The sequence below is a fragment of the Mustela nigripes genome, chromosome 1, assembly GCF_022355385.1.
Source record: "Mustela nigripes isolate SB6536 chromosome 1, MUSNIG.SB6536, whole genome shotgun sequence".
NCBI lineage: Eukaryota > Metazoa > Chordata > Mammalia > Carnivora > Mustelidae > Mustela > Mustela nigripes.
The window spans coordinates 59716988-59729513 of NC_081557.1; the positions used below are offsets into that span (position 1 = coordinate 59716988).

Genomic DNA, 12526 nt, shown 5'->3' on the forward strand with positions numbered 1-12526 from the left:
AATTAATCCAAAGAATTAACAGTGAAAGAAGGTCCTTCTAGAAGAGATGATACACTGCCCCCCCCCAGCAGTAAAAGAGCTATAAAAATAACCTAAGGTCAAATAAAAATATCAATTTTGCATTTTGAATGCAAAAGTACTAAGCACTGCATACATCTCATTTAAACTGTATTTCTCACAGTGACATAGCAGGATGTAAGACAGTAGTTTCACTGGGACCACTTTACCCATGAGGAAGCAGAGACATAGAGAAATTGTACAACCAGTGAGTAGTACACCTAGCTTTGAAACTCAGGCCTATCTGATGCTATGTAAGGGTTTCACATATGTTATCTTCATCAGAGAGTGCTGTTCATCAGAGAAAGGTTAGAATAGAAGGTTCTATTATTCTTTCCATATCTAAAATTCTAAGGAGAGAGCCTTACATCAACCAGTATGTAATTAACCAACTGTTTAGTATGATTACAATATAATTATCAATCCCAGTATATAGGGCTGAAGAATGGTCTTATTCAAATACTTGACAAAAGGGAATGGGATAGACCCTTTAAAATTATTATTTTATTTTCACAGAGACTTGATTTCTTTTCCATGGACCAATGTCTACCAACAGACATGATTTAGGTGTTTCACTCTATTGATATGGTTCCCTTCACCAACTGAACTTTCCAAACCTGAACACCAAAAGGAAGAGAACTTAAAGGAAGTTAAACTAAAGTAATTCCCCAGACTTACCAAAAAAAAAAAAAAAGTGTGCTTGTGAATATACCAGTTCCCTCCAATGGTCTGCAAATCATGGAAAATTTAACAGCATGAAAGAAACTTCTTTGAAAATGAGTTTCAAGGGTTGAACACATATTCAACAACATTTCCACACCAATAACTTATCTTATTTGATTATGAGCTTGTGTTTAATTTCCCTTGACAAATAATTCACCTTTGTTTATAATCATTAAGTGCTACAATGCCATTCTCATAAGTTTATGGGAATGGATTTTAAATAGTCGCCTTTGCTAAGATGCTGCTGTAAATACAATTAGAGGAGTGAGTGGACAGAAGCACAGGGGAGAGTAGCAGGACGTGGGAGGGAGAGAAGCTAACAAGTTAGCTACTGGTGCTGTTCACTCACATACATCTTCCTGACAACAATGAACACACAGACCTTAAGACTCTAAGACCTTTCCAGGGGTTTCCAAAGGAGTATCTAGCTAGTCTTTAGTATGATCGATATTTTTTTTTTAACTGACTCTAAGGTGCAGTCTACTATATGAGGTAAAAAACGTAAATCTCTGGCAGTAACTTTACCACTAAATGATCTTACGAAAGGATCCCTGGAGACTATTAGAGCCAAGAAAGATCACCTCACCTATGCCTCTCCTTTGATAGAAAAACAGAGGCTCGGAGAAGAGAGATTCTCAGCATTGTCAGTATAAAACTCACAGTCCTGACTCCCCATTTTTTCATTACATTTACACCTCCACTGAGCACTCGCCATGAAGTTGAACGTGTATGTTTCATTAACTCTCCTGTGTAAGATGCTGACCAGTGTCCAACCCAGTCACTAGTAGTATCTTTCAAAGCAATAAGGATCATGTGATTTTATTCACTTAAGAAGGTGAATTTTAGTTGTTTTTTAGATGATGCTTTCTCTGTCCTTACAGTCACCATAGTGGCCACAAAAGTGTTTCATATAGACAGACCAGGCAAACCCACCAGCTTTTCACAATGAAAAGAAGTGAAGGTGCATGTCTGGGAGTGAGGGGACATGCACTCAGACCCTTCACGGGCGAGGACTGCTCAAATACCACATTCTATGCATCTTTTCCAGGGAGGTGCACCTTTGAGCCCACCAAAAAAAGTTAGAGACAAGGAATAATGAATAGTAACCTGCTTCAAAACTCTTCAAATCTCATTTCCTTGTGAACACCAATCACCTTTACAAAAATCTGGGGTGGGACAGTTATTCACTAGAAACTCCACTGAGTAATTGCGCCACCTCTTGATAAAATTTCTGAGTGTTGATTTTGAGTGGATTGTATAAGCTCAGAGACAAATACACAATTAGGGGCAACATGAGCCTATTTCCAGATATTCTGTCTAGAATAAAAACAAGCTCTTCAGTTTTGAAAGTGTCAAATTGCAAACTGATATGTTCAATTTAATTTCAAGCACATCCACCATCGCAGGTAACCCTGACTGTGGGCGGTCTGGGTCCGGGGCTCCAGGCAGTGGTAACCTGTGATGAGTTCAGGAGCTCCCAAATGAGCAGCCAGAAACCCAGTCACTAACTAAATGTATAACAAGATCCCAAGCACAGAGTCACCTAAGGCGCCCCCTTTCCGAGGCGTGATCTGCTCTTGGAACCTCCGTACATTAGAGACCAGGGTCCTGCCACAAAGGAGTTATCAGCCCAACATCGGACGCCAGAAAAATCAGTTCCCCCAAACCCAGCCAGCTCCCAGAAAGGGTAGAGCAAGTCCTAGCTTCTGTCACTCTCCCAACAAGCAGACACATAAACAAACAACAAAAGGAATTGTTAGCTCCCCCAAGGGAGGCAGCATGCATTAAAAAGACATGAACCTCGTCCTACCTTGCATCCAAACATCAACGACAAAGTGTTGTTGGTGCAAGCAACTTTGCAGTGGCAAATCATTGGGGTAAAACAGTCAGGGTCCTTAACAACAGGGGACATTCCTTTCGGGCTGCGGCAGTGGCAGCTCGCTGGGGGACCCGAACACGGTGCTCGCCGGGCACATGGAGTGACAGCCTAGACCGAGCAGCCGCTCCGATAGCTGCCCCCTGCACCCCGCGCAGCCATCCCAGCGCCGGGGTAGAAGCAACGCGGGCAAGTAACAAGCGTCTTGGGGTCTCCCTTCCCTGGGGAATGAGGCGTGGGGGGAGGGACAGAACCAAGAAGGGTTTTCCCCCCTACGGTGAATTTGGAGTAGGTAAAATTAAAAAAAAAAAAATTAAAAATATATAAAATAAAAATAAAACGGAGCCAGGCGCTTAGAGGAGGGTTCAAAGGAGGTGGGGCAGTATTAGCATGTAAAAGGATGTGCCCGCCTACTCGCCCCAGTCACACAAGATTGTCATGCGAGCTGAAGGGGGCTGAAATTATTCTCTCTGAAGGGAAAAAAAAAAAAAAAAAAAAATACTGCAGCTCCCGATTTGGTAAAAAGCCAGTGGCTTGCTGCAATCCAGAGTCACCGTGGGGAGCGCTGGCCGGGCAATGGGGTGGAAGGGAGGGGCCGACAGAGGGAGGGAGCAAGGTGCTCGCCAGCCTAGCCTAGCCTGCCGCTCCCTCCGTGCAACCCAGGAATCTCTGGGGTCGCTGTGAGAGGGCTCCAGGGCTAACAATCGAGACCACACTCGGCCCCCATCGCCGCTACCTCCCCACAGGCGACCTCCAAGGACGAGCTCTGAAGAAGGGGAGGCCCCTGTGGCACCCTGCTGAGTGCATTGTCCATGCTGGCCCTCTGAGACTGCTGTGCCTGAGTTGATGGCCGGCAAAGGCACCTGGGGTAGAAGTGCACTGGAAATGGTTCCGCTGGGGCCCTCTGCCCTTGACTTCTGGGTCAGCGAGCTGACTCACTCCCTAGGTGGTAGAATCCACCGCAGGTTTTATCTGATACAACATTTTTCAAACTCAAAAAAGAAGAGTCAGTCCCTTCCCCACCTTGATATCTTAGAGGCTCCAGAAAGCCCCAGAAGTCTCTATGCTGTTCTGGAAGTATGAATGACAAGACTGGTGGATGATGTGCTGTTCTTTTTTTTTTTTTTTTTTTTCTTCCTCTCTCTCTCTCTCTTTTTCTTTTTCTTCCTTTTGAAAGTGAAGCTATCAAAATTGCTTAAGATGGAAAAAAATTCAGCATGTGGCTGGCCCAGCTGCAAAACTGCTTATTGGAGACAAAAAAAAAAAAAGTGATAGGAAGGATGCAGAAGAGCAGGAAGAGTAGGAAGTGGGTAAAGCTAGCTAGCACTGTTTTGGTGCCACCTGAGTGCCTGGCACTATGCCTTATAAATGGTTGGTGGAAAAAGAGCAAGGCATCAGGATTTGGAATTAGACTCTGGCTCGCAGGCTGAGTGGCTTTGTGTAAGTCACTTACCGTACTTGAGTCTCTGTTTGCTTCTCTGTAAAGCAGAACTACCTTGCAGAACTATCATGAAGACTAGAGACGGTAAAGAAATTCCTGATTGAGCCCCAGTGGTACATAGCAGCTGCTCCTTACTTACATAGCCTGTTTCCTGTCTTAGCCTGAAAGACAGGTATTATTGGACATGTTTTTCTAGAGGAAGAACCTGAGGCCCTGAGATTGTGTCATTTGCCCAAGTCACACAATCAATAAGCCATGAGGATAAGGTTCAGAGCCCCTGGGTGTCTTAGTGGGTTAAAGCCTTTGCCTTCGGCTCAGGTCATGATCTCAAGGTCCTAGGAATGAGCCCCACATCAGGCTCTCTGCTCAGCGGGGAGCCTGCTTCCCTCTCTCTCTGCCTGTCTGTCTGTCTGTCTGTCAAATAAATAAATAAAATCTTAAAAAAAAAAAAAGGGAAGATAAGTTTCAAAGACAAGTGACAGAAGATAATTTACAAAGCAACATCACACTTCTCCAGAAGTATGCCCTAAAGACTCCAGATTTATCCGAGAAAGATTAGGCCTGTCATATATACAGGAATAGGGCAGTTTCCAAAGTCTCTGATTGGGCATTAACCTCAGATCCCACTTGAAATAGAGCAACAAAATAGTTCTAAATATCCACAGAAAACTCAGCCAGAATCACATCTTCCTGATGCAATTCCATGAGAATACCGACCAACTGTACTCTGAATTAATGAGCCCCAATATCACTATATGATTCAGACTTACAAAGTTTCAGCAAGAGCAGCAACAGCAACAAAACAAACCAACCTGCAAACTGTCAAGTCGAATGCCGCGCCTGCCCCATAACTTCTTCACCAGCCTGTATTAAAAATACCCCACCCTCCTGTCTCAGACTAATGGAAACCGAACCTGATCACGTAATTCCCGAGGAGTCTCAGGCTTAACCCTTACATTATCATTCCATAGGCCAGGAGGATATCAAGGGCTCTACATTTTTAATCAGCCTTCTGGTGAGAGGAATATGGGTCCTGCTTACAAAATTAAGACCTCCTAAAGGAAAATCAACATGGAACAGAGTATGAGCAAAGATCAGCATGAAAAGGCAGTAAAAGTTGAGACAAATCTGGCTCTAACTGAAGAGGGCAGCTTTAGGGATTCAGGCTTTGAGGATTCCCCTACTAAGCACAGGAATCCTTACCTCGTCAATTCCCTTCCTGGAAATTGGCACTGATTCAATCTGTCATGCCTCAGGGTCAGCAGGGACTCAGGGGGTCTAATATATATGTGCTTAAACACCCTGAGTCACTTTTGAGGAGTAGAACTCTGGTCTGGTGCCTTCTATAGAATCCTAAAGTCATATTCACACGTTAAGTGTACCCCTTATCATTTTATCCCTTTATGTTACCATAAAATGTGTGACTGTGTGAGCACTTCCACCTACAGAGCATCTATAATTATGGCTGTTTTTCCAAAGGCAAATGGATTCTAAAAAAGTTGTACAATATTTCCCTTATTCATTAGCCTATAATTTGGATTTCAAACACCCCAAAAGTATTGTATGCTCTATATTGTGATGTTCCAATAATAACTAACACAGTCTTTCCCTAATGAATTACCCAAGCTAAGGCTGACCTCCTATTCTAGGGCAGCATTTAAGGCTGCTATGTTCAAGTTATTTCCCATTCTACAATTTGTGCTGGTTTAGATTGAGAAAGCCAAAGGCAATATATAAAGAAAAATATATAGTTCAGTGTTTTAATCTTTTATTGTTTAAATTTAATCAATGAGAATTCATTTCTCTGTACACACACACAGACGCACACACACGTGTGTGTGTGTGTGTGTGTGCGTCTGTGTGTGTGTACCTGTTATCTTCTCATAGGCATCTCACAAAATGCTTTCCTTTAATTCTTGTTTCTCAATAATGGCTCTGGGGTGAATTGAAGAGGGGGAGAAAGGGGAGATGTGGTTTCCATGACAATGCATTCCATAGTTACAGCCAGTAACCACTATGGTTAAAAAAAAAAAAAAATGAATCACTGTTACCTTAAAATATGAACACCCTGCATTATTGGTCTGAAAAGCACTAATTTGGGAGTATTCTACATGGGAATGTACAGCAATATTTTTAGGAGGAGATATTACTGGGGCATGCCAGGAGCTGATGCACTCATTTACTCATTTTAATAGTCAAAATAGTCACCCTTAATTAGACATTTCAATGATTAGTAATATTTCCAGTTCTTTCTGATAATCATCACTTTTCAAAATGATACATGACAACTATACACAATTAAAATTTTTTTCTAGAGACAACCTTCTCTCAAAACTGACTCAAAATCACACACCAAAAGAATAGGATTATCGATAAACATGAACAGGGCTTATCTTTAATCTTTTATTTATTGTTATTGCTATCATTTCTAGTCAGAAACTGAGACAAGGTAAGAAGCATCAGCTATTTATCCTTTTTTTCTTTCTTTGCTGATCCTTTCCATAGCAATTTTTAAGAAGAGATGGTTCATGTTGGAAGGGGAAAAGTATAGTGGACACTAGGAGTCCTGGTGTTTCTTCTCACAGGCTGGGTAACTTTGAGCAAGCTACTTAACCTCTCTAGGCCCCAATTCTCCTGTCTAACACAATGAAATGGGTAAACCAGAGCACCTCTCAGTTTACCTGTGGTGATTAAATTGGGAGTTGTCTTCCATTATAGACTCTTAAGAATGTAAAGAAAATTTAAGAACCAATTTCATCCAGTCACCTATCTTCATTAAACTCTTCTGTATTGCTTACTATTTGATATGCTCAAATACAGTGTCCACTAGGTGCACTGCTCTAAATTCACCAATGTGCTAGAGCCAAACTCTACTCTTGGGAGCCCGATGTATGTACATCTTTCACAACCCTCCATTCAGTGACACCATGATGATGATAATTTGCAATCAGCCTTGGAAAAAGTATGTACACCAGATAAATTGGTAAACACTATGGATCAAGACTTTTCCTCTTCAGAGATATACTTATTTCCTCCCTTCTGGTTTAAGTACTTTATCTACACTAATTTATTTAATCACCACAACCACTAAATCTTATTTAAAAAAAAAAAAAAAGGAAACTGAATCACAAAGAGATGTCTGTAGGCTAACAAAACTGATCCTAGTTAGCTTAATGAATCAACTGACAAAAAAAATTTAGGCCATCATATTCTCAAAAAAATCTCCATGGCTTTCAACCACAAATGTTTATTTTTTCCTCATGTTAGATGTCCTTCACAGATTGACTATGGCTCGAGCCATGTCATTCCATGAACAGAAAAACAGCCTCTATTAGGGACGTGATATTCTCCCAACAGAAGGAAAACCAGTCAATGGCTGAATAAACAGTGGCTCTTAACGCTTCTGCTCAGACATTACCAACCTCTCACTCTTTACATTTTATTAGTCAAGGCAGGTCCTATGGCCCAAAGTGATGCCTGTCAGGTGGAAAAGGATAATCCTCTCACGTGGAGGAAGGAGAGAATATTGGGAACAATAACACAGTAGATAACACCTTATCTGGGTGATAGAATTAGAATTCGAACCCAACCAGTCAGACTCAATGAGCCAAGTTCTTAAAGTAGGTTGTTCTGCCTCTTACTTACAGCTAACACATCTCTATTTTTCACCTACTTTCCATAATAAGGTCTGTTATTTAGTACCTCTTCAAGGGAATTCTTCCCAGTGACTCCTATAAGGAAAGTGTGATAGATTTAGAAAACATAAGACCTTTGGAGTCAATTAGACACACTAGGTTTTGCCACGAACACCTGTGTGATTTCAGCCTTATACTCCTTCTCCTCCCACTTCCTTTCACTATAAATTGAGTCCCCTTATTTTCACTTAATCTTCAGTGAAGATATTTTCATGTAATTACATCATCAATAAGGTTGTAATACATACTATTTTTATCATTGAGCTTCCTCAAATATGTAAGGTGAATAGGCCTATGAATATGCTTTTCTGTCATCACTGAGTTTACAGACTAATTGAAGTGACTGTTGGGAAAAAGGAGTGAAGTAGCTTTTTTTTTTTCAACAGTAACAAAGTATATAGAATTATTAATAAGTGTACTTTCAGTCTGAAGAATGTCTGACCAATTTAGTTAACTTCTCTGAACCACAATTTCCTGTTCTATAAAATGATAATAAAGCTATAGGATTGTTATAAGGCTTGTGAGATAATGTACCTCAAAACTCCTGTCACTCTTACTTGGTTTGTTCTAAGCACTCAGTAAATTGGAAGAGCTTTATGTTGATTTCCTGATTTTATTTCTCAATTAAAATTAACAGGAAAGAATAAACCTATTAGAGCCACATGATGTGTATAATATCTTTAGACTGAACAATTCTGACTCTTGAAGCTTTCCTCACAAATTGTACTCTCCCAAATTCTCCTCACACACTTCCTCAGTTCTCTCAAGTCCCTCCCACTGAGGAACACATACCCACAAGTGAGGGTTTGTACTAGAGTCAGACCCCATAAAACTGACTCTAAAATGCATCATGCTTGGGACACGTGGGTGGCTCAGTCAGTTAAGCATCTGCCTTTGGCTCAGGTCATGACCCCAGGGTTCTGGGATCGAGCCCCACATTGAGCTCCTGTCAGTGGAGAGTCTGCTTCTCACTCTGCTCCTCCCCTGCTCCCTGCTCATGCTTTCTTTCTCAAATAAATGAAATCTTTAAAAAATTAAATAAAATGCATCATGCTTACCCCACTCTTCATGCTCTGTCATATCTGATTCCTCCATGTCTACCCATCTGCCCCGAAGTATGTGGGCCAGTCACACTTAATTATTAGTTGACCTTTATTTGAATCATAATTAGCATATATGCTTGACCTTTACTTGAAATAATTGTGCCTATTTGAAATCTGGAATGATTGAGTCCCTAAATGAGTAAATTAAGAAAAAAATGAAGATATGGGTTAAGCCAGGATTTCTATAGTCCCCACCTCTGCCCTAGCTGAACTAGTGTAGATCTTTATCTCTTAATCCAGTCCCCAAGCCTCCACCTCCTAGTTGTAAAGAATACAACTTTTATTGAGGAAATGCAGCCCATTGATTCAAAATCAATTTTGAGATTTTCTATTAGCATCAAGTATTTTGAAATAATGATTGTCCTCAGCTTCAATATGAGGCAAGGCAAAGTTTTGTCTATAAGATTTCTCACCATGTTCATTTTTACTACTATTCAGTTTTACTACCATTTTGAAAAAGCTACTCCAAACATCACCTTCTGTACCACCTGGACAAATTTCTTCAGTATGAAAATCAAATGAAAAAAACAAACACACACCTCTGTTTAGGCTTGTTTACCAAATTTGATTTCAGTGTTAAAAGAATAAGATTTGAGTTTTGGGTTCTAGGCCTAGCTTTCCCATTTACTATATAAGTGAGATAATCACTTAACCCCTTTGACAGTTAATTTTCTTATCCTTTAAAAAATATGGAAGGGTTGTTAAATAAAACACCTACATTATTGGGTTCCTATGAGGATTTACTAAAATGCCATATGTGAAAATACCTGATCCCAGCACCTGGCATATATATACCTTTTTTTCATACCTAAAGATAGAAAAAATGTTACTAAAAATAAATGCTAAGTACAAAAGCTAAGTACAAAAGCAAAGTAAAAATAATTTTATTTATTTATTTATTAAAATAAAGGTTGCTATTTTTTTGAAAGATTTCATTTATTTAGTTGAGAGAAAGAGAGAGACAGGGAGAGAGTGGGGAAGGGGCAGAGGGAGTGAACATCCAGACTCCCACTGAGTGCAAAAACTGATGCAGGGATTGATCCCAAACCCATGAGATCAGGACCTGAGCTGAAAGTAAGAGTTGGACACTCAACTGACTGAGCCACCCAGGGACACCTAGAAATAATTTTTAAGTACTAATGGGAAAAGAAAAAAATAGCAACTTGAAAATACTCACAACTCCCTTATCAGAGGTAACTAATTATAGTATCTTGGAAGAGACAGCTCCAGGAACACCATAACAAAATGGCATTCAAACTATGTATAATAGTGTGTGCTGTTTCTGAAAATAATATACATTTGATATCTATTCATGATTTTAGACAAAAATTTTCATACAAAAGTGGCATTAATAATGTCATAGTATTTCAATATTTCATGGCATATTTCACAAGCCTCTTCTTGTTGCAGGTCAAAAATATTTCTTAATATTATGAAAACAATTGAAATGTTCATATGGGCAAATATGTGCACATATACATAACAAAATTATGAGGCTAAAAGTTATAGATAAGGAATTCTTGGAGCAAAGAGTAATGTGTTGGGGTGCCTGGGTGGCTCAGTGGGTTAAAGCCTCTGCCTTTGGCTCAGGTCATGATCCCAGGGTCCTGGGATGAAGCCCCACATCGGGCTCTTTGCTCGGCGGGGGGCCTGCTTCCCTCCTCTCTCTCTGCCTGTCTCTCTGCCTACTTGTGATCTCTGTCAAATAAATAAATAAAATCTTTAAAAAAAAATTTCAATGTGTTAAGTGCTACTTAGTGTTAAGAGCCACTGTATATGTTTATGTTTGTATCAATTTAAATTTCCATTAAAAATCCTGTTAGACTCATGTTTATTCTCCGTAAGTATTTTATAGACTATACTTGAGCAAAAATCAGCTGTAATATTTTGATTTCTGTGAAAATGTTACTTTTATTTTATTTGGTTATTTTATTAGGTTTTTACATGAAAGTTTAGCTGAGTATAAATTCTAGGTTGCCAGCTATTTTTTCCAGTATTTTCAAGAGTAAGTCGAGTTGCTTTTTTTTTTTTTTTTTTTTTGTCTGTAATTGCTCAGTTGTTTCACAGTGATTGCTTTTTTTCATTGTTTTGCTGTTTTGGAGATTCACCTCAAATGTAGTTAGATATGGACTTCACTTTCTTTATCCTGTCTAGGTCTTCTTCTGAGGGTCACATCTAAGAATTCATGTCTTCAATCAATTACAAAATGAATTCAAGGATTTATGTCTTCAATCAATCATAAAAAATGTGAAAGCATATCACTTTGTGTTTTTCTATCCCTCATGTTCTCTAATCCTCTCTTTTTTTTCCCTTCAATTGTGATTATACATATATTTACTTTCTCTTTCTTTTGTATTTGCTCTTTAGCTGCTTATGCTGCAATGGGTAATTTCTTCAGAAATCTTTCCATGTACTAATTCTGTCTTTAGACCTTTAAAACACTTATTTTGTTCTCAATTTGTTATTGTACTTTTAAGTTATAAAAGCTCTATTTTTTATTGGGATATACAGTTGTGTAAGTTTAAGGAGCACAAGTTGTTGATTTGATTCACTAATATACCACCAAATTATGACCACTACAGTGTTAGCTAACACCTCTGTCATCTCATATAGTTGCTGTTCCTTTTTTGTGGTAAGAATGTTTAAGATCTACTCTTTTAGCAACTCTCAAATATATAATATTGTTAACTATAATCACCATGTTGAACATTACATCCTCAAAATTTATTTATCTCATAACTAAAAGTTTGCATCCTTTGACCAACATCTCTCCATTCCCTCCATTCCTCAGCCTCCGGTCATCACCATTCTACTCTCCATTTCTACGAGTTTGGCTTTTTTAGATTCCACACATAAGTTTTATCATACAGTCCTTGCCTATCTCTGTCTGACTCATTTCATTTAACACAATGTCCTCAATCCATGTTGTTATAAATGGCAAGATTTCTTTTTTATGGCTGAATAATATCCCAATGTATATACCACATCTTAATCCATTCACCCAGATGAACATTCAGGTTGTTTCCATAGCATCACCAGCCAAGGATTTTCTCTTCTCCACATTCTCACTAACACTTGTGATCTTGTCTTTTTTATGATAGTCATTCTAACAGGAATGTTGTGATGTTTTATCATGGTTCTAATGTGTATTTCCCTGATGGTTAGTGATATTGAGTATCTTTTCTTATACCTGTTGGCTATTTGTATGTCTTCTTTGGTAAAATATCTACACAGTTCTTCTGCCCATTTTTAATTAAATTTTTGGGGTTTGGGAGGTTTTTTGTTATTGAGTTTTATAAGTTTTTTATATAATTTTGGATCTTAATCCCTTATCCAGTACATATATGATTTGCAAATATTTCTCCCATTCTAGAGATTGACTTTTCATTTTGTTGATTGTTTATTTTGTTGATCTGTCACTTATTAATGCATGCTTAATAATACTAATTTGTTCACTCATTCATTTCTTTTTTCATTCATTCATTCATTACACACCAAATCTAACCAAGAAACTTATTTCAAATATATGTCAAACAGCAAATTTTCTATGAAATCACTAATTCTATTTTTATACTGTGTTTGCCCATCTGTGAAACAAAAGCAAATTGTTAATTGTCAACAAAATATACTA

The 12526-nt window shown here is 38.8% G+C and overlaps 1 protein-coding gene across 5 annotated transcripts in view; it reads right to left on the reverse strand.

The window, feature by feature from the left end:
- DLG2 (discs large MAGUK scaffold protein 2) overlaps positions 1-12526 on the reverse strand; it is a 1549658-nt gene that overhangs the window by 1176000 nt on the left and 361132 nt on the right. Inside the window, exon 1 of one of the 5 annotated variants that reach the window (XM_059411970.1) lies at positions 2591-2912. The exons of 3 other annotated variants lie outside the window; for them this stretch is intronic. In XM_059411970.1, the coding sequence (XP_059267953.1) occupies positions 2591-2692 (102 nt within the window). In that variant the 5' untranslated portion in view covers positions 2693-2912. Of the gene's footprint in view, positions 1-2590; positions 2913-12526 lie in introns of those variants that run through there. One more of the 5 variants, XM_059412103.1, reaches the window with a different exon arrangement.